Raw genomic sequence first — 23,089 nt, 5'->3', positions numbered from 1 at the left:
CTCCTTCTTCTCTCTCCTTTCTTCCCCCCCTTTACATTCTCCCCCTTCTCTCCTTTCTCCTCACTAATCTCTCCTCTCCCCCCTCTCTTCTCTCCCCCTCCTCTGTTCCCCTCTCTCCTTTCCCCCTTCCTCTCTCCCCCTCTCTTCCTCTCTCCCCATCTCTCCTTCCTCACCATCTCCCCCCTCTCCCTCTTCTCTCCCCTTCTCCCTCTTCTCTCCCTCTTCTCTCCTCTCTCCCTCTTCTCTCCCCCTCTCCCTCTTCTCTCTCCTCTCTCCCCCTCTTCTCTCTCCCCCTCTTCTTTCTCCCCCTCTTCTTTCTCCTCTCTCTCCTCTCTCCCCCTCTTCTCTCTCCCCTTCTCCCCCTTTTCTCTCTCCTCTCTCGCCTTTCTCTCCTTTCTCTTCACCATCTCGCTTCTCTCCCCACTCTCTTCTTTCTCTCCTCTCTCGTCCTCTCTTCTCTCCTCCTCTCTCCTCTCCCCCTCTCTCCTCTCCCCCCTCTCCTCTCTCTTCTCTCCCCCTTTCCTCTCTCCTCTCCCCCCTCTCCTCTCTCCTCTCTCCCCCTTTCCTCTCTCCCCCCTCGCTCTTCTCTCCCCTCTTTCCTCCCCCTCTCCCTCTCTGTTAATCAGTTTTACTCTAACTCTTGCACTTTGAATTTTTGATGATTCGATCCAGTTACTGTTAGTTAGTCAATGCAGGTATTGAATTAATCTAAATCCTTCTTGTAAGACTTGTATACATTAATTGCATTTCAAAACTGCCTCCAAATATTCTGATTCTTTCCAGTTCCCACCATACCACAAATTCCTAACCTTCTCATTCTCCATTAAATCATTTACACCTGAATTCATTCATAAATGCATTTTCTATAACTATAGTACAGTAGTTACACATACAAATATTAAAGCATAAATCCTGCTTGATTTTTATTTCTTTGATAGGAATATCACTGTGCGAAGTTTTTTTTTTTTCAAGTATCAAAGACACAAATAAATTCCATTTCATTTCTTATACTTGGAATACCAAACAGTTGTTGATTTGTTTCATTTCCTCACTTGCTTTTGTCACTCACACTCAGTAGTGTGTGAAGAGAATAAGAGATCTGAGATGCGAGTCCAAACCATACAGTTAGTATTATTACATGTAAGTTATATCACAGAGTAAAAGTGGTGTGTAAATGTAATGTATTGACATTGAGAGTCTGGCTAGCTGGAGCAGGTTATTAGCTTTCAGAAAATCCTCAAATTGGCAACGTAATGAAAGTTACAGACCCCACACTTATTTTCAGTGCAAATCAGGTAAAAATTGGCAACTTTTTAAACTGAAAAAATTATGGCAAAATATATGCATGCGGTGATGTGGTATTGGGTATGGTGCATTGTACATGTAGTCAGCGCGTTGATTGGGCAGCTAGCTGCATGCAACCAATGAACTTCCCTGCATACAGGTACCATGCAATTCGCAACTTGCGACATTATGTAGCACGATAGTCGTGTAGAGTCAAGTCAACATGTACTAGTATATGCGCACATGCAGCTGATACGAAGCTAGGCTAGGTAAGCCATTGAACTCTAGCAGCTATACCGCGTACACATACGTACGTACATCAACAAATTAAAGTTTATTGATGCGTTGCGTTTATGATATCGATTGACAATGCAATGATTGATCACGTGTAAGTTGTTTGCTCTGATCCTTTCATCAATGGTGATGGGATTCAGGAATTGCCAAATGATGGATAATACATGAAAAACATTGAATCTTGCTGCGGGAGCAATTTTTTTTTGTGGGGGATCGCTCCCGCTATTGGATTTGCAAGAGCGACATTGGAACTTTCCCGAGCGAAATCGCACGTCGCTCCTGTGTATTTTTTTCGCTGGTGCCAACAGCACTGTATGGGGCAGAAACATGGAACATAAGAGAGGAAGAGAGAAGGAGTTTGAATGTGTTTGAGATGAAATGTCTGAGAAGTATGATGGGGGTTACTAGGCTAGATAGAGTGAGAAATGAGTAGGTGAGGAGGAGAACAGGAGTGGAAAGGGAGTTGGGAGATAGGGTTGATGAAAGAGTATTAGGATGGTTGGGACACATGGAAAGAATGAGTGAAGAAAGAGTGGTAAAAGAGGTATGGAAGGTTTTGGAGTGAATATGAGGGGATGTCCTAGGATGAGAATGATGGATGGGGTGAAGGGGGCTTTGGGGAAGAGGGGAATGTCTGTTGAAGAAGGACAGGAGAGGACAGAAGACAAAGGTGAATGGAGAATGGTTGTATATGGATGATGTGATGCATGAGGTGGAATGGGTGGGGGGATGGTGGGTAAGGTAGTATGTGTGAGCAAAATTAGACGCAGCCCGAAGGGATTTCTCCTCGTCTTCGCCTTTTATGCATTGGGGGACGGAGAGGTGGTTCACCGATTTAATGAAGCGGCCTTGCTGTGGATGTGCTGTGCCTTGCGACACTGCCTCTGACCCAGGGCATTGGACAAGGTGCAGGGATGACCCGTCATCCAGGAGGTGCTAAGATAGGAGGGAGGGTGGAGGGGAGTGGAGTGTATTTAGGGATGGAATGGGTGGGAATGATTTTATGCCTTTTTCTTTTTGGCTACCTCCCTTGTAAGGGAAAAAAAAAAAGCCTTGGTATATGTATGTATGTATGTATGTACTGACCCATTGGCATTGCAAGGCAGTCTGAAGGTTGTGTTACATGTAGGGCCTGACAATAATACATTGTATTCACCACATTGCAAGACAACAGTCTGGCCACCCGACCAGTCGAATTTGAATTGTGGAAAGAGGATTTGAAGTTATCTGTTCAAGCCCACAGTTGGGCATTCCTGACAAATTACAGTTGGATGACATTGACTCGGTCGGATATATATTTGTGATGATATAGCATCCAATTTATTTTAAGCCTTTCAAATGCTTTTTATTTTAAGGCAACTATGTGGCATATTGGAAAAAGCTCTCTAGAGCTGAAATGACATCACACCTTGCTTCTACAGCTGATGAGGAGAATGACATCCTCCCTCCCAAAAAGGAAGCGAAGGTAACTAGGCAACTGATCATAATCATGTGATAGTATTTATTAAAACCAAATTCTAGAAGTGCATGTGATCAAATAAACTGCTCAGTGTCAACTGCCTGACAAGGGTGATGCAGGATTTGTGCTGTATCTTACCTGAACCAGTATAATTTTCTATACATTGAAACTATGGCATGCTGATGTGGGCTATAAATCATACGCTTTTAAAATACTTTGTTTCTGGTGAAATCTAAATATAGTATAAAATTGTATGTATTTACATTTAACTAAATTTATACTCACAACTGACATGCCCTCCTACAATACAAGAGATTTAAGAGTGCTCCGATGCAGGATATCACTTTGCTGTCCTTCCGTCATGTTCACATGCCGTGCACAAGTATTTTGATTAGACCATTGTTATTGACACTGTACTTGTACAAGTAGCCTAATGTATATACTACTATACATGTATGTACTTGATATCTGAACAATTTGCTGCCTATTGCTGCACAGTTCATCTTACTGGTTGTAATTAATTGATCCTTTAACAGACCTGCTTGCTATCTAACAAGTAGCAAAAGTGAAGAAGAGGATGATAACGTACATGTCGTTAAAAAAGAAAAAAGAAGTTGCCAACACCGCCACAAAGAGTATCTCCAAGTCTTGAAATTGCACGTACCAGTCATGCCAGTCCTGGAGGTGGGTGCACAGCTTCCAAAGGTGCCACAAATCTCTACTCCACGCAATTCCTGGTGCACGATACAATCTTCAGAAGTGGGAGAGAAACCAGTGTTCCTGCACCAGTTGCTTGCACTAGTAAGTGTGTTTGTGTATGGTTTACATTCGCTGCGACATCCAGCCCTATCCTGTGGCTCGCTTCCAGTACACCCCACAATGGCTCGGAAAGTATGTTTAGAACCTAAAACAGTTACATTGGTAATGAAAACATGAAGATAAAGCATTTTGTTAATCTATTTCATTCTACATAATAGTATGGTACCCATAACTATTATTTTCCTCTATCTTTTCAAGCAGAACTCCCTCAGGGTTAAGGCTAAGGCTTTAGCCCCCCCCCCCTTTTTTTTTTCAAACAGGTTCCTGGTTTTGCAGGTAGAAATTGTCTGTTGGCTAACTGGCTGTCAGTGGACATATCGCTTCTATTCTTGAAATAATTCCACAGGACAATTTATGGATTCACACAAAAATACAACCGATTACCTGGCTCATCTGTTCCTGTGAAAAATGTTGTGATATGAACGATGGTGTACTTCATTTCCTTCGGAAGTGCGTAGTTTTATAGATATTAATTGGTAAAGTAATGCACTTTGGCCTACCTCTCCTCCCGAACGATCTGGGGGGAAATGTGGGAAACCAGGGTTTTTGGGTGGGGGGGAATGTACACACGGAGTATTGACTGTTGCAGAAGATGTCTAGCATACAAATTAACGCATAATATCCGATTATTACATTAATTTACCTCTGCTATCAATATAACTCTGAATTGATACAAAATATTACCAAACAAAAGCGCGAGCGTATGTTATTTCCCCCCGCGTTCCCACATCTATCTCTTTTTCGCTACATTCGAGCGTTATTATGAGAGTATTGTTGCCGCCTTTCTTTTTTCTTGCTACATTGCAGTCATGTTCGCTTGGCTAGGTTAGGTTAGGTAGGGTAGGTTAGGTTACGTTACATATTAACAAGATATTAACATACATAAACGCGAGCGTAGGTTTGGCCCATACGCTTGGCTATCGTTGCCCCACCTACTATGGAACCCTGTGGGGAGAGTATCATTGCCTCATGTGCTATATTCCCAACTTTAGTTGAATATGCTTGGTTTTTTAACGTTACATTAGGTTAGGTAAGATAGGTTAGGTTAGGTAGGTTAGGTTACATATTAACAAGATATTAACATACATAAACGCGAGCGTAGGTCTTGGCTCATATGCTTGGCTATCGTTGCCCCACCTTTTTTTTTCCGCTACTTCAGAATTAGTTGAATAGGCTTGGTTTTTTAACGTTACATTAGGTTAGGTTAGGTTACATATTAACAAGATATTAACATACACAAACGCGAGCGTAGGTCTTGGCTCATATGCTTGGATATCGTTGCCCCACCTTTTTTTTTTCCGCTACTTCGGAACCCTGTGGGGAGAGTATCGTTGCCTCATGTGCTATATTCCCAACTTTAGTTGAATAGGCTTGGTTTTTTAACGTTACATTAGGTTAGGTAAGTTAGCTTAGGTTATGTTAGGTTAATTAGGTCAGGTTATGTATGCACAAGATATACACATACATCAGTGCGAGCATACGTTATACGCTTGTGTCACCTCATTTGTTTTATGCTCACTTCACACCCTGTTTTGAGAGTATCGTTGCTATATTCCCAACCTTAGTGGTTTGGCTTGGTTCTGGTTATGTTAGGTTAGGTTAGGTTAGGTTAGGTCAGTTAGGTTAGGTTAGGTCACGTTGGGTAAATTACCTAAGGTTATGTATGAACAAGATATACACATACATCAGTGTGAGCGTACGTTATATGCTTGTGTCACCTCAGCTGTTTTACGCTCACCTCGCACCCTCTTTGGAGAGTAGTGTTGCCTCATCTGTTTTACGCTCACCTCGCACCCTCTTTGGAGAGTAGTGTTGCCTCATGTGCTATATTCCCAACTTTAGTGGTTAGGCTTGGGTTTGTTACGTTAGGTTAGGTTAGGTAAATTAGGTAAGGTTATGTATGAACATATGCACATACATCAATGCGAGCGTACGTTATACGCTTGTGTCAACTCATTTGTTTTACGCTCACTTCACACAGGCTGATTCTCTGCTAATTTTCCGCCCCAATTACGTTACTCATATATTCCTACATACAATTGTGTCCTTGTGGTGGGCGAGCTTGGGTTACGTTAGGTTACGCTGCGTATTCACAAGATATTAACATACATCAATGCAAGCGTATGTTTGGCCTATACGCGATACGCACTTCAATTGTTTTCGACCTCACTTGACCCACGCATGATACATTGACCTGACAGTCTAACAATGGCTACGCTGTGCAGTGGGTGTCAAAATTCTTATTTCAATACAATCAACGTGCATCTGCACGACGACGCTGCCGCAACAGCATTTCTTAAACAACACGGCGTGTTGCCGAACGACGTACAGTGTCCAAACTGCGATCTTCCCTGTCATTATAGGGCAAGCACGCATTCATGGTATTGCGCAAGGAGGGAAAAGATTGCCAAAACCAAGAGGTGGAAACAGTGTTCATTTACTCGCTCAGACTATAAAGGTACTTTTTTAGAGGGAACTCACTTAAAACCCTCGCAGGTAATCTCCTTTGTGAACCATTGGCTTCAGAAAGAGTGGAACCATAAAACGGTTATAAAAAATTTGAAGTTCGCTCCGACCACTAGTGTTGACTGGAGGAGCTTTTGCTCCGAGGTCACTGAGCGTTGGCTCGAAAATCAGGAGCCTATTGGGGGGGAGGGCATTGAGGTCGAGATCGACGAAACTCTGTTCATCAAGAGGAAATACAATAGGGGAAGGCTCGCCAAACAACTGTGGGTTTTTGGTGGAATTGAAAGACTCACCAAAAAGTGCTTCCTTGTGCCTCTCCTAAACAAAGACAGGAGTGCTCGTACGCTCGTGCCGATTATCAAAAAAATTATTAAACCAGGCACAGTTGTTTATAGTGACTCCTGGCGGGCGTACAACCAACTGTGCGACCATGGTTACAGCCACTTCGTGATAAACCATAAAAAACACTTTGTGGATCCTAACAATCCAAAAGTCCACACCCAAAACATTGAACAACTGTGGTTGGACTTGAAACAGTGGTCTAAGCGCCCTGGCCTCAGACAACAATATCTGGCACGCTACATCTTCCTGCACAACTACGAGGAAGAAGTGCTCCATAATTTTTTCATTGAGGCCGCACGAGTGTATCCGCCACAGTCCAACACGAAGACGCTGTCAGGTGTTCCTGCAACCTCATCCACATCTTCACCTGAACAATCAACCTTTTCAACAGAAGCCTCTACTTCATCAGCATAAGGTAATCATAATGCTATTATTATAGGGTTTGGATTAGGTCTACTGATATGTTTCATTGCTACTTTCTGAGGCTGCATAGAATTATACAACTTCATATATGTCTCATGTGTTCCTAGTCATAAATGTTGTGATATTAACGCTGGTGTACTTCTTTGGATGCGGAAGTGCGCACTTTTATTTTTAGTAAATATCAAAGATATTGAAATTGGGTTTGTTCGTCTGTGGCTATGTACAAAGTATGTTTTCAGTATATAAACAATCAATATAATACTACGTTCTCATTATATAGACTTTATATTTTCTTTCCGGTCTTGTCAAATGGCGCAACAGTCATGTACATCAGCATAAGGTAATCATAATGCTATTATTGTAGGGTTCGGAATAGGTCTACTGATATGTTTCATTGCTACTTTCTGAGGCTCCATAGAATTATACAACTTCATATATGTCTCATGTGTTCCTTGTCATAAATGTTGTGAAATGAACGCTGGTGTACTTATTTGGATGAAAGATATTGAAATAGGGTTACCTTCGTCTGTGGCTACGTACAAAGTATGTTTTCAGTATATAAATAATTAATATAATACTACGTTCTCATTATATAGACTTTCTATTTTCTTTCCGGTGTTATCAAATGGCGGAACAGTTATGTACACACTTTCTCTATGAGGCTCACTATTTATTTCCTATTGTAGCATTCAAATTCATTACGAAGACAGTCAGCCAATGCATACAAATACACATCATAGCAAGGTACTTAGCGAATCGTCGCTGCAGCTTGTAAACCACAAAATGGCGGCCATCTATCGACCCAAGTATGCTTCGCTAAATGTAGTGATTCATCGCTGCCGCTTGTAAACCACAACATGGATGCCATCAAACACGGCACACTCCCGCCAACAACTGTGAAGTATTTGGATTTCAATGACATTCCTGGCTATAGATCTCATAACTGTGCTCTTGCAAACGCCCATTACTCCATTCATTGCTCCTCCCCACCCAAAAACCCCGTTTACCCACACGTCCCCCTCTGATCGTTCTGGTAAGTGTGGTAACTATAGACCTGAATAGCCTTCGCTAAATTTAGCGATTCCTTACTGCCGCTTGTAAAACACAAGATGGCTCGACCTGAGTAGCCTTCGCTAAATTTAGCGATTCCTCGCTGCGGCTTGTAAAACACAAGATGGCTGCCATGTATAACACCCAAAACACGGGACACTCCCGCCAACATGGGTGATTTATTTCTATTTCTATGACATTCCTGGCATTACTCCGTGCTCATGCAAACCCCCAATACTCCATTTATTGCTCCCCCCACCCAAAAACCCCGTTTTCCCACACGTCCCCCTCAGATCGTTCTGGTAAGAGAGGTAACCCAAGTTCCATATCTTTCATATTTTATATCTAAAGAACTACGCACTTGCGACGGAAATGAAGTACACCATCGCTCTTATCACAACATTTATCACTAGGAACACATGGGACATATATCAACTTGTGCTGCTGTGTCAATATATAAATTGACCCATTTTTTTCGGGCTGATCAGACATATGTTATAATAGTTTATTGATTTTATTTTCATGCAGTTGCAGAATGCCAAATAATCCTACTCTTAGGAATGGTGAATGCACGGGCCGTGAAGAACACACGATCGCTATATGCAATTCAACGGTCTGGTGACAGGCAAGCTACAAGTGAAGAAGATATAGAAGAGATTGGGGGTGAATCTGCCCTTGACATCCCTTCCTCAAATTGTAGATCTGGAAGAGAGGCTGAAAGATGAAGCCTTCAAGCGAAATCTAGTGAGTGAGCTTTGCTGAAATTCTTACCTGTGCAATTGCATGACCAGAGATGCAAGTTTTTATCAAACACACATTTAATTGTAGAGAATGTCTACATTTCCACATCCCAAATTAGTTTTGTTAAGTACCTGTCAAGGTGTCAGACAGAGTTTGTTCCGTGCCTGTCAAATGGTTTTTCTCTCATCTCTGACATGCAATGACTAACTGTTGTAAAAATTGCAGTGTACATGCCAACATGTGGGACAGTAACCAAAATGTGCCTTTCAAAGTCAGTTTTGTGCCTGATATAGTCCTTGCCCATGTTGACAGGTGCCTTGATTAAGGCTTGCATTCCTGAATGTACTTCACATCACATTTTGTTATTAATGACGCACATGTACATTCCTACACTTTTTTTAAGTAAAGAAATTGCATTAGTATTTAGGTATTATTAGGTATTAGTATTTAGGTCCACAGTAGACACGACTTTCAATGTCCTAATTTTTCTAATGCAGTGTTGTCATAGGCAATGGAAAAGCCTTGTTTTTATATGTGATGCTTACATCGTTAATGCTGCTAAAATAAATGATTTGTTTAATTTCCAGGTTACAAACCTGAGCGTCCTTGGAGGAGCCAATACCACCAAAGCAGTGAAGAGGATGCTAAAGCTTGCTCTCCAATTTAACTGGATGGGGAGGGGGGAAAAGTCAAGTTTCAAGGTTCTTCTGAGTGATGTAGTATTACGTAAGTTCCACTTTTCCTACATGTCCTATTAACTGTGAATATTCTTTTCATATACAGAGCCTGTGCAGACGACATCATCCATTGTTACTCCTGTATTTGGATGACTTTTGCTGGGTGGCACAACAAGTAACTTGTTGCCAAAAATGCTTCGTACTGGTTAGGCTGTCAACTCTAAACCCTAGACTTGAAAATTTATGCAACATATGTGAATCTTGAAAATATTCTCACTCCGCAAAATGCTCACATTGAATTTTTTTTTTACCTGTAATTGCCATTTCTCAGGCCAAGCATTGGTGGTCTAAATTCACTGCAACATTACTGTACAATATGTCCTATTGGTGATTTTACCGTGCCTATTCAGTGTATACAGCCTAGTCATTGCTAGTTCATGTACTGTAGTTGCAAAATAACATGTTCTGGTCATGTTGGGAAATACCTTTAGATAAAATATTATGGACTACATGTATTCATTTGTTTATTTCAGGAGCTGTACAAAAAACCCATCCACATCTTTTGCCACAGCTGATGAGGTGGAGACAGTAATAAAGGATTGGCTGCATTATGCGGGCAACCATTCCAGAGGATGAGAGGCTAAATTGCGTGAACGGGAGGAAGAAAGACAGAGAAAAGAAGAGAAAAAGGAAAGGAAGGCAGGAAAAAAGACTGCGGGAACTGGAGAATGCTGCTGTGGTTGGTAGAGAATGGTAACAGTGAGTGCCTTGGCACAGATATAGTGAGTAAGTGTAGTTACATGGACATATCCTGGCCACCATTTCAAATGTCATTTGGAATTATTTGTACAGTCCCAGAGTCGACTGCATGGGTAATGGTTATGATGAACAGTACAGCATGCATGAAATCTGACCTGGTCTCCAGTTTCGGAGGACACACACTTGACTTCACTCAAAAATTAGTTTTGACTAGGCATCCAAAGCATATTTTTGGAAAAAAAAAAAAAAAAATTGAAAGGTTAAGTTAGATGTTTTTTTGTATATTCTGTTACAAGTTTATTTACTTTTTTTTTTTTTTTTTTTTTTTTTTTTTAGATACTGATCAGAATGTTGTTAGATCTAACATTGGAAGTGCATATTTTGCCCCCAATTAACTCATTCCTTCCACCGTCTCAGGGCATCTTTCACTTGCAACTTGTTAGCCTGGTTGGTTGCCATGATCATTTTCTATGTGGGTCACTCCACACTGAACTGTATTAATGTGTTACATAAGGTGTAGAATTGTAATCTGAGTTGTCCAAAATTTTTAGTTTCAAGTTAAGATAAATCAAGTCATCATTTTGTTTTGATCACCTCTCGAACACTGGTGGAAAGGTCACATTGTGGGTGTAACATGGATACCAAAATAGGCTCAGTTAATAGATATTTAAATGTTTTTCAAGGCCAAATCTTTCTGATGACTTGATTTTGACCTAAGAATGATATACAAAAATACATCCAATTTATGATAAGGACTTCACCAGCCAGGGAAGTTATCTATCCTTTGTCCATTTTCTTCCAGTGATACTGAATATTCTATTCTTGCTTGTGATTGTAAATCAGGTAAATTATGCAATAGTAAATTTGCTCAACGTCAGAAAAAGGGGCTCATCACTTGTTACTGACTGTTTTGTCATAGAACGAAAGATTATGCATTCTGTATGTAACTTGTACCTTGTTGTGGATGTAACATGGACACACGTCATAATAAATAGACATTTGACTGAACTATTGATGAAATGTTTATTGTAAATGCTTTGCCCTGATGAATCTTGTATTATCCAGTGCAAATGAGTCGGAATATAATCCATTGTTACCAGTTTTCCCTAGAAATTGCTGGAGAGCTGTATTTTGACTCTCCATAGTTTGATTTCAGGAGAGTTGTCACTTCATCAAAGGCAGTGGTTCCCAAACTTTTTTTTTTTTCCAGTTTTACAACTATACCTACTAAGTTAACCTTAATCCTAAAGCTGGGTACCGCTATGTTTTCTCAATTTTATTTATTTATTTATTTTTTTTATTCTAATTATTTACTTTTTTGTCACCCCTCCATTACCCCCGAAAATTTGTTACCTCCCCCAGCCCCCGAAAATTTGTTACCTCCCCCCTCTCAAGGGGTAATTTACCCACTGTTTGGGAACCACTAATCTAAGACAAATGCAAAGGAAATTCTGTTAACATGGGGAGGGGTTGACAGCTCTCCCAAGGGCAGTTTTAAGGGAGTGATGGGACAGAGTGATCACTCCCCATAAATGTAAAAGCCTAGAAATCGAAACAACATGTTTCCTTCCTACAAACTTGTAGGCAGCAATTGACAAATTATGGTGCTTTCTATCAATCAAGTGCTGTGCAACATTGATTGACTTTTTCAATGACCAAACAGGTTTAGTTTAATGCACTTGTTTTGTTGATTATTGGATGTAGCATGCATAATTTTCTTGTCAGTTGTAGTCTTTTAAGAGATTTTGCAAGTTTCTTTGTGGTTTGTCATCATATTGACATAATGAGGTGCAGCAGGTCTGTGGAGCATAGTCAATTATCAATATGGCACACCTCAAGAAACTGCAAGGGACAAATTTTTTACAGTGACTAGATTAACAAGTATAATAGGGACTCGGGAATGTTGAACATAACAGAAATGCTGCTATTCTGTGAATTACTCCACTCTAAACTTTTGATATGCAATAGTAGAAAAATTATTCTAAGCTGGAATATATTTTTGGTTTTTGCAGTAAATTCAGTATTTTCATTCTAAATTTTTCCAAGTTCTCAAACAGCAGGACTCTCTATTTGAATGTTTTTGTGTTGACACTATGTATCTTCGCTAACCACTGAATTGCAGTTTTCGATCATGGCAAGATAAAAGAAAAAAAAAGAGCACATTAAATTATACCAATTTTTGAAGTAGTATATTTTTCAGGACCTACACTCCAACCGTAGTTACATGTACAATTAGTATTGAACATCTCCCCCAAATATAACCCGGGTTATTACTCTCTTTTCCTGAATCTCCATACTTTTGTATCAAAATATTTGTTGCCAGAACCCTGCTGAATTTGCCAGGAAGTCATATTCAGTTTTATTCAATGTAAACAGCCAGATACTCAGGTTTTATAGATTTATACATTGTATAACCTTCATTTAATACAGTGTATTATGGTGCATGCAATTTCATGTTCTACTGTTTCGAGCAATAAAGTTATATTTTTGTGAAAAATTGTACTTATAGTTTTGTGTTTTAATGTTACCTAGCCCAACAGCATGCTTTAGCCTTCACACAATGTTCCAAGGAACAATATGAAATTCGCATGAGGATTTTGAGCTGTTCCATGAGCATCAAAACAAATCGAATTTACATCTGGTTCATATTGGATTCTTGTTGGAAATACGTTGGATATACATCTGCAAAATGAGGGGTTCATGTTGGAAATGAGGGATTCATATCTGCTAAATGAGGGATTTATGTTGAATTATGTTGGTGCAACGTCATGTCCACGTGGAGTTTATGTTGGTGAATGGAAACGCTGCATCATTTGAGTGGAAAAAATATTGAATTGATGTAATTTCCACGTTGAAACAACGTTGGAAATCCACGTTGATTCAACGTAATGTTGATGAGCAAAATGACATTGAACCCATGTCATATGCCAACGTAGATCCAACGTGTGCCAACGTTGAATTGATGTTGGATCTATGTGCGTTTGCTATCTGGGAAATAACAAAAATAATATAAGATAAATGCTAGTCATTACCATCAACATCCTGGAATGTGTGTGGGATTATGAACAATGGGATAATATTGACTGGCATTACGATTTGTGGTATTTTGATATATGGTTAAAAAAATTAATTTTTCAAATTTCCAAACTATCTTTCCGTCATATGCTGTTGAATATGTCCTTAGAGACATCTAGATGTCTGCAACAGAAGTCATATTGTTATTCAAATGGAGGTTGGTGGTACGAGTACATTCGCTATTGTGTTTGCAAATTTTGATGGTTAATATTATATCATCTTGATACTTGGTATCTTTATAATTACTTTTGTAAATTAATTTGCAATATTAGGTTCTTTAGGGAAGAAGGAATCAAATAAAGACACTGTATTTAATGTAGATACTTTGCAGTAAATGAAATGCGCCAAAAAGGGTGAGTTTGGACAAGAAATATTTACATTTTGGTGGAAATATGCTGTCAGAAATATAATCTGTGTAACAACTGCTTAATCATACAACTATGCTCATGCATAGTTTACAAAAAGAAAAAGAAAAACATTTTTAGATTCTCACATTGGGAAAGACGTCATTAATCCCACAATGCACCGCGCTCCATTGACGTCATTATTTTCGTGACGTAGATAGAAAACGCTATTTTGTGTGTGTATGTATATGTATATATATACAAGTTTCCTGATTATCTCCGAGTTTTTGGTCCTCAAAATACAGAATGTCTTCATCGCCAAAAGTCAAGGTAAAAGTTGCCTACGCGCGATGACCATACACAAGGACCGAAAAATCTTCCCGCGCTCTGATGCTGACGTTATGACGTCACGTCACATCACGCAGAATTGATCTTTTCGATGGAAAATGTAAAAGTAATTTGTACAAAGAACTTGCAAATTTTAGAATCTGATGCAAGCTCTTGTTTCCAAGTGTAGCACTGGTGTCAATGGTGGCTGTCAAACACGTTTGTCAAACGTGATTGAAGCGATGTTTGACCGTGTGAATGGAGTATTTGGTTGTCGAACGCCTTTGTCTAATGGTTTGTCAAACGTATTTGAAGCGATGTTTGACCGTGTGAATGGTCAAACGGTTTGTCAAACGTGTATGAAGTGATGTTTGACCGTGTGAATGTTTGTCAAACGTGTTTGAAATGATGTTTGATCGTGGGAATGTTTGAAGTGATGTTTGACCGTGGGAATGTTTGACAAACGTGTTTGAAGTCATGTTTGACAAACGTGTTTGAAGTGGTTTGACCGTGGGAATGTATGACAAACATTGAATCTTCGACAAGCATTTCACGTCGACACGTTTAATCGACACTGTGAAACATTCCCACGGTCAAACATAACTTTAAACACGTTTGACAAACATGATTGACAAACGGTTTGTCAAACATTCTCACGGTCAAACATTCCCACGGGGTCCATTTTCTATAGCGGAAAGTTGACCCCGGGGTCAATTTTCTATAGCAAAAAGTAGACCCCGGGGTCAATTTTCTATAGCAGAAAGCGGACCCCGGGGTCTATTTTCTATAGCGGGAAATGGACCCCGGGGGCCCATATTCTATAGTGGAAAGTGGACCCTGGAGTCCATTTGCTATAGAGGAAAATGGACCCCGGGGGGTCTATATTCTATAGTGGAGAGTGGCCCCCGGAGACCATTTTCTATAGTGGGAAATGGACCCCGGGGAGGGTCCATATTCTATAGTGGAAAGTGGACCCCGGAGTCCATTTTCTATAGTGGAAAGTGGACCCCGGAGTCCATTTTCTATAGTGGGAAATGGACCCCGGGGGGTCCGTATTCTATAGTGGAAAGTGGACCCCGGAGTCCATTCTCTATAGCGGGAAATGGACCCCGGGGGGGGGGGGTCCATATTCTATAGTGGAAAGTGGACCCCGGAGTCCATTCTCTATAGCGGGATATGTACCCCGGCGGGGTCCATATTCTACAGTGGAAAGCGGACCCCGGAGTCCATTTTCTATAGCGGGAAATGGACCCCGGGGGGGTCCATATTCTATAGTGGATAGTGGACTCCGGAGTCCATTTTCTACAGCGGGAAATGGACCCCGGGGGGGTCCATATTCTATAGTGGAAAATTGACCCCGGAGTCCATTTTCTATAGCGGAAAATGGACCCGGGGGGGGGTCCATATTCTATAGTGGAAAGTGGACCGCGGAGTCCATTTTCTATAGCGGAAAGTGGATCCCGGAAAAGGAAAGAAATTTCTAACCCATCTCTTCAATATTTCCTTGGTAATATTTTTGGATGCAGCATTACTATCTTCTTCATAATATAATATAGAAAAAAGTAAAATAAATTTTTATAATATAAAAATACGGAGTTAGAGCACTTATCGCTTCAGTTTAGACGTTTATGAAGACCTTGCTCTCAAGACGACTTCACATCGAAGAAAGTACCACGAAGGATGGGTGAGACATACTGCAGGAAATTGCTGTAGTAGAACGGGGAGGGTGTCAATCACGCTGATTTGACTCGTAATAGAAACACATTCACAATTTCAATTCCACTACCCCATCCTTTCGACCTCCCTCCCTTCACCCCCATCCTCTCCTCCTTCTCCCTCCCTCCCTTCACCCCTATCCTCTCCTCCTTCTCCCTCCCTCCCTTCACCCCCATCCTCTCCTCCTCCTCCCTCCCTCCACCCCACCCCAGCCCCCCATCCAAAAAGCACAAGAACCCTATCTTGAGCACTACAACAAAGTGATAGATTGAGAGTTGTATGGAGCACTAGTGTGCTCGTCAGTATGACTATAGCGGTGGAGGCGAAGGTTGTGCTAGCTGTCGTTTTGTATATGTTGTGAATGGAGTGTTTCTGCGCTACTGTCATGATTTACATTAAGTTGTGCCTTTTTGCGCCAATGAACTAACGGTGTGATATGCAGTCTGGGATTATGAGTGCAACTATAGCAACCACCGCCTGCTTGTAGGCAACATTGGCTGCTGCACAGGATCCGAAAGGTAAGTTAGGAAGATAAAATTTTACAGGACGGTTCCGATTTTTTTTTTTTCAGAAGTGCACACCTGCGCGATTATTTTTTATTTAGATTTTCATGTTGAATTTTAGCTCTATACTTATACATTAAATCTTGGTTGTTCCATGTTTGATCTAACTCTCAATTTAATAACTGATTGTGACATACGTGGGTAGTGCATTCCGATTGTTTGTTGTTCAATTACAAAACGAGTTCTTCCTTTTATCCAATTTTGGTCTTTACTATTTTCATAGGATGTCCTCTGGTTCTGCCATTTTCCCACAGTGCCAAAATGTCTTTGCATACGTCCTCATCGTAGACTCCTGTCAGGGATCTTAAGTGATTCAATCGTATCGCCTCGTGCACGTCTACATACTTGTGTGGGTAGCTTCAGTTTCTTCAATCTCTCCTCAAAGTTCAGTTTCTTAAGTTTTGGTACCTGCTTAGTCGCTCTCCGCTGTACTCCTTCCTTCGACAGATTCAGAATCTGTCCTTCATGCTTGGTTTGCATACTCCAAATGGGGGCCGATTAGCGCCACATAGAGACTTGAAAAATTCTTCATCCAAGGAGACAAAGGTTCTAGTGATAAGTCATACAAGTCTGTTAGCTTTATTTATCTTTTCTGCAAGATGATTTGAGAACTGGAGCTTACTATCGATTATTACTCCTGTAGACTTTTCTGTACTTATTTCTGTTATCTTTTCATTCATGTTATATCCATAGTCTCCTCCACCACAGTTTCCAATGCTCATGAATTTGCATTTTTTTTTTGTTTTTTTTTTGTCAAACAGCAATGTCCTCCAGGGTTTAATTTGCCTGTAAATTTTGGTATCCTCTGCATACAATTAGATTTCACTTCCATCTCTTTATAACTAATGGTAAATCATTGATATAAGGGACGAACAATAATGGTCCTATCACAGACCCCTGAGGGACACCACTTTCCACATCAGGCCATTCTGATTTGTAGATTATGTCCACTGCAGCGTTCTCATCTAATATCAGAGTCCATCTGTCCAATACCCTTATTAATTGAAGAACTGTAGATCACTCTGGTAAGAATCCAAATTGCCTGTTACTAAATAGTTGATTTTATTTCATGTGTTTCATAACTTTCTGACTAGTGATTCCATTAGTTTATGCACAATACTGGAAACTTATTGGTCTGCAGTTTGCCTGGTCATAACTGGTTGCTTGTTGCTTGCAATTTTCCAGTCCATTGATAATTGTCCAGTATTGTATGACTTTTCAAATAACACTTTAAGAGGTTCTGCCAGTTGCTCTCCTTCCTTCCTTCATTATCCTAGGATGTATTCTGTCTGGTCCAGGTGATTTATTCTCTTCCATATTTGCTATTTCAGGCACGTGTTTAAATGGAAGATTTAGCACATCTCCATCTGGTTCCTCTGTGAATACTTTGTTGAACTGATTAGGCAGTACATCTGCCTTCTCCATATCCATCTTAGTTTTGTTCATACTACTATCACCATTCATGTGTAGTTGTGGTATACCAATTCTTTTTGTTAACTTTTCTTGTACATATCTCCAAAATTATTTTGGATTTTCTTTTGCCTTCCTTTCAATTAAATGTTCTCCATTTTTTTTTTTTTCATTCCTCACCTGGTTGTACACCTGTATTCTTTCTCAACCTCTTGAAATTCCCAACAAGTTGTATTTACACAGGTTTTCAGTTGTATTAGTCGTGACAAAGGCGTTTTTTCTTATTTTTGACCAAAGCTTCCTATTCATTAGTTCCTGATTTGTACTTTTTCTCTGACAAAATGTGTCTTTAACTACTTTAATTGGCACACATTTGTTTATAGTATCTGTGTTTAATTATAAAAAAAATCCACATTTCCTCAATATTTGGTTTACCCAGGTATTGAAATTTATTCCTAAACTCTTTTAAAGTCTGTTCTCTTGTACAAGAATATTTTCTTTGTTGTACTTATTTTTACTTCAGTCTGGGTATTGCATGTGAAAGTAATGGTAGCATGATCACTTCATCCTAAGGGACTTTCTCCTTCTATTTCCTCTACTATTTCTTCTTCACTACTAAATATTAAGTCTGACACCCTCTTACCTCTCCTCTGTGCCTTGTGATTTATTGTATATGTTGCATTACGAAGCAATCTCACACTGTCTCAATAGAGTTTATGATAGCAAATACAGTGTTTAGGAAGAAAGTCAAGCATAAGTACACATGGGAGAGGGTGGTGGATGGAAGGGTGGTAGACAGAGCATTAATGGACTATAGTGGTAACCAGGAGTATAGTAGGAAGAGTTAAGGGTGCCGGTTTAGTATGTGGCCTACCTTTTTGAAACTGGTTTAGTATGTGGCCTACCTCAGGAAAAATTTAAAACAACAATACCTAACCTAACTTGTAGAGCTGGATGCGTTCCTTGGTGCGTTGAGTTGGGCCACATACTATACCAGAAAAAAAATGTCGTAGGCCACATACAAAAGGTAGACCACATACTAAACCGGCACTGAGTTAAGGATATACATATTCAAAGGGGAGAGAATGGGAGAATATCAGATCATTTTTTGGTGGAAGGAAAGTTGAGAGTGGAGGATAGATGGAGTTAGAGGAAAAGGACAGAAGGTAGGGAGGTGTTTAAAGTGAACTGCTTAATTGAGAAAGAAAGGGAGGAGTACAAGAAGAAACTGAGAGAAGAGTAGGAGGGAGTGAAGGATAGAGTAGAGCTAGGAGTGGAGGAGGAATGGGGATGGTTAAAGGAGGGAGTCATAAGGTGTGCAAAGATGGTGTGTGGAACAGGGAGGATGGGAGGAAATAGAAGGAAGGGTAGTGAGTGGTGGGATGAGGAAACAAAGAAGGTTGTAGAAGAGAAGTAATCTTTCACAGATTGGTTACAAAATAGGACGAGGGAGTCATATGAGAGGTAGAAAGAAAAGAGAAGACAAGTAAAGCATGAGATAAAGGAGGTAAAGAGGAGAGCAGATGTGAAATGAAGTAAGAGTACAACAGAAAATTTTGAAATAAAAAGATGTTCTGCAAAGAAATTAAGAGAGGAAGATGAGGCAAATCAAGTAGAGAAGAAAAGGTAAAAGGTGCAGATGGAGAGATGATAATGGAAGAGAAGGCAGTAAGAGGAAGATGGGTAGAGTATTTTAGAGAGTTGCTAAATGTGAAGGAGGATAAGGAGGGAAAGGTCGATGCCATGGTAAGCGCTAAGAAAATGACAGTGATGAGTGAAGAAAATGGAGGAGAAACAAGGAAAGATGAGGTGAAGGCAGTTGTTAAGATGACGAGGGCAGGTAAGGCACCTGGGTTGCATGGGTGTCATGGAGAATGTCTAAAAAAAAGGGAGGTACAGTGATGGTGGACTGGGTAGTTGAGGTTATCTATTGTTTGTTTAAGAGAGGGTAGAGTGCCAGAGGACTGGAGGAGTGCCTGTATAGTTCCACTTTACAAGGGAAAGGGGGACAAGTGTGAGTGTAGTAGTTTCAGAGAGATCAGCTTGTTGAGTGTAGTTGGGAAGGCTTATGGGAGGGTCTTGATTGAGAGGATTAGGAAAGGAAGAGAGGGAGTAATTGGTGAGGAAGAGTGTGGGTTTAGGACAGGTAGGGGTTGAGTGGATCAGATTTTTTGTGGTAAGAGAGATGTGAGAAAGCTTTAGAATAAGATAAGGATGTTTTTTTGGGCTTTTATGGATTTGGGAAAGGCTTATGACAGGGTAAACAGGAAAGCACTGTGGGAAGTATTGCAGATATATGAGATAGGAGGAAAGCTTTTAAGAGCAGTCAAGATTTTTTATGAGAGTAGCAGAACTTGTGTTATAATTGGAAATGGGTCAGTGAGTGAATGGTTTGGGGTAAAGGTGGGACTTTGTCAGGGATGTGTTCTGTCACCTTGGCTGTTCAATTTATACATGGAGTGGTGTGAGAAGTAAATGCAAGGGTAGTGGGTCGGGGATTGGAGATGGTTAAAGAAAATGCGGGAAAGTGGGAGGTAAGCCAGTTATTGTTTTCTGATGACACTGCTTGTAGCAGGATCATAGGAGGGATTGAGGAAGTTAGTGACAGAATTTGGGAAGGTGTGCGAAAGAAGGAAGTTAAAGATAAATGTGGGTAAATGTAAGGTAATGAGATGTACAAGGGGAGAAAGTGGCAGCAGACTAGAAGTGAGTATTATGGGAGAAAGAATGGAGGAACTGGATAGTTTTAGGTACTTGGGTGTGAATGTGGCTGGAAAGGGAGCAATGGAGGTGATAGTATGTAGATTGAGAGAAGCGAGTAAATGCCTTGGAGGATTAAAAAGTGTAATGCGAAATAGACATTTGGGAATGGATGCTGAGAGGAAATTGTATGAAGGAGTGATTGTTCCAACAGCACTGTAAGGGGCAGAAACATGGAACATACAAGTAGTTTGAATGTGTTCGAAATGAGGTCTAGAAGTATGATAGGGGTTACTAGGCGGCTGGATAGAGTGAGAAATGAGATATGGAGAACGGGGGTGGAAAGGGAGGTAGGTAGGTAGGGTTAATGAAAGAACATTGGGATGGTTTGGACACATGAAAAGAATGAGTAAAGATTAGTAAAAGAGGTGTGGAAGGCAGAGGTGGAAGGAGTGAACATGAGGGGGCAACCAAGGATGAGATGGATGGGGTGAAACGGGCACAGGGAACATGGGGAATGTCTGTTGGGGAAGGACGGGAGAGGACAGAAGATAGGGGTGAATGGAAAATGGTTTTGTATGGATGATACTGTGATGTATGAGTGGGTGTGGGTGGGAGACAGGGAGTGAGAGAGTATGTGTGAAAAATAAATTGACGCAGCCCAAAGTGATTTCTTCCCATCTTCTCCATTTCTGCATGAGGGGATGGAGAGGAGGGGGTTGTTCATTTAATGAAGCAGCTTTGCTGTGGATGTGCTGCATCTCATGACACTGCTTCTGACCCAGGGCAGTGATACAGGGATGACCCGTTATCCAGGAGGAGCCAAGATAAGAGGGAGGTAAGGGGGTGGATGGGAGTGAAGTATGTGGGGTATGGAATGGGTAGGAGTGGATTTTGTAAAGGGGGAAAAAAGCCTTTGGTATATGTATGTATATCTATCCAACACTATTTATTCCAGCAAGTGTAGTTTAATTTGTCCAGTTTATATTAGGAAGATTAAAATCACCCAGAATCTTCTTATAACAAAATTGTTTGTTGCCGATTTCTTGCATCACTTTAAGCAGTTTATCATTTTCTGCCTTATTGCTACTTGGGCTTCTATATATTGAAGCAATCGATATATCTTTGTTCCTACACTTAACTTTAATGCATAGGTTTTCACAATATTGCTGTTCCATAACAGTTTCTCTGTAGGATAAGTCCTGTATGAAAGTGGCATTTCCCCACAAAATTTTAAGCCACCCTCCAAAATCCCCTCCAGTAGACATTTGCCCGCCCTTCTTTCTTCTTCCTTTTGTTCAACAGTTGTGAGCTGATGTCCTTCACGTAGCCAACTGTTCCATCTTATCCTTAACCTTTCCTGTTTCCAGACATTTGGTCCACCTTCTCCTTAACCTTTCCTAATATTCAGTGACCCCCTACCTCCCTTCCTCTCTCCTTCCCCCAGTTCTTCTTGTTTAATCCCAGTCATGCGCATTACAACTATGTACTTGAAAAAGCGGTAATAACAAGCGAAACGTCATATCAATAAAGGCTCCGTCCTCGCTTGTGGTGTTTATTTTGATAGGATAAATCCTCCATCACGTAGACAAGCAGGTCCCTGCCTTCCTCAGCATTATCAACAATTTCCTCTATTATTTCATATCCACTAATGTTATACTCAACTAACATGCAATCAGTTCTGGGATTTTTAGACCTGACTTCTTGCAGAGCAATAACAGTGAGACTAGTATTATCTTTTTCCAGCCTCATTACCAGTTGCCTGTGTTTATCTGGGTTGAATACATCCACATTACTAAACATAATACAGAGGTTGCTTATTGGCACTTTGTACATTTGGCTTGTTGCTTTGTTCAGCTAGGCCTGCGTGTCCTCCCCCACTGGGTGGTCTCCCTTTGCCATCACCTTGTCCTCTGTCATGATTTTCATTCTGCCTTTGTGGTCGTCCTTTGCCATGTATTGTGCTGCATTTTCTCCTCCTTCCTCTGTCATATTCCTCGTTCTTATCTCTGCATCTTTGTCTCTCCTCAGTCTCAACAGGTATTGGTTCCATGGGTCACCCCTCACTACAAAGAAGTTTCCCGACTCTTGTTCCTTCTTGCAATCATTCCTACGCTTATCTTCTTCCCTGAGTTGCTTGTCTTTCAATCGTTCCTCCTTATCCATGTCATGTGACAATATTACTCCACTAATTACATCACTGTGCAGAGAATTAAGTCTTTCAATTTGTAGGCATTTATTAAGATCTTGTCCTTAATACCTTCTCTGAGCATCACCACTATTGGCCTTCCTTTTAGACCAGAATCTCCAGCCTCTTTATTTGTTTCCCCGTTATGTTTACCTATTCGTCTTATCTCAATTGGATCATCTTCAAAAATTTCATCAGTTACTTTCCATATTTCCTTAACAATTATTGTATCCTGTTTAGTTTTTTTCAGATCTAGGAGTGAAATCATGATCCTTGATTTGTTCAGGTACTCTGTATATGACCAAGTTATTCTTTCTGCCTGTCCTCTGTAGCTGCATTGTTGCCTTCTCCACCAAATCCCTTTCTACTACCCGGTTGTTTTCAATGTGTTGCAATCGACAGGACATCTCTATAAGAATCAGTATCAACCGTCTTACCTGTGTTAGCTTTCT

At 40.5% G+C, this 23,089-nt stretch overlaps 2 protein-coding genes across 2 annotated transcripts in view; both read left to right on the top strand.

Moving 5' to 3' along the window:
• Window positions 1-4,037, top strand: part of LOC143031338 (uncharacterized) — a 33,670-nt gene extending 29,633 nt beyond the window's left edge. Inside the window, exons 4-5 of the mRNA XM_076195038.1 lie at window positions 2,934-3,043; window positions 3,574-4,037. The gene's annotated coding sequence lies outside the window, so the exon portion shown is untranslated. The remainder of the gene's footprint in view (window positions 1-2,933; window positions 3,044-3,573) is intronic.
• A 367-nt stretch (window positions 4,038-4,404) lies between these two features.
• LOC143031337 (uncharacterized) lies at window positions 4,405-9,675 on the top strand. The gene is made up of 3 exons (XM_076195036.1): window positions 4,405-7,079; window positions 8,666-8,881; window positions 9,466-9,675. Exon 1 carries the CDS (start codon window positions 6,065-6,067, stop codon window positions 7,076-7,078), a length of 1,014 nt encoding a protein of 337 aa, XP_076051151.1. The 5' UTR covers window positions 4,405-6,064; the 3' UTR covers window position 7,079; window positions 8,666-8,881; window positions 9,466-9,675.
• Window positions 9,676-23,089: the final 13,414 nt, after the last annotated feature.

Source organism: Oratosquilla oratoria, chromosome 12 (genome assembly GCF_046742065.1).
Source record: "Oratosquilla oratoria isolate Oo_2021 chromosome 12, ASM4674206v1, whole genome shotgun sequence".
NCBI lineage: Eukaryota > Metazoa > Arthropoda > Malacostraca > Stomatopoda > Squillidae > Oratosquilla > Oratosquilla oratoria.
Note: the sequence above shows the minus strand (reverse complement) of the source record. Positions and strands in the feature narration are given on the sequence as shown.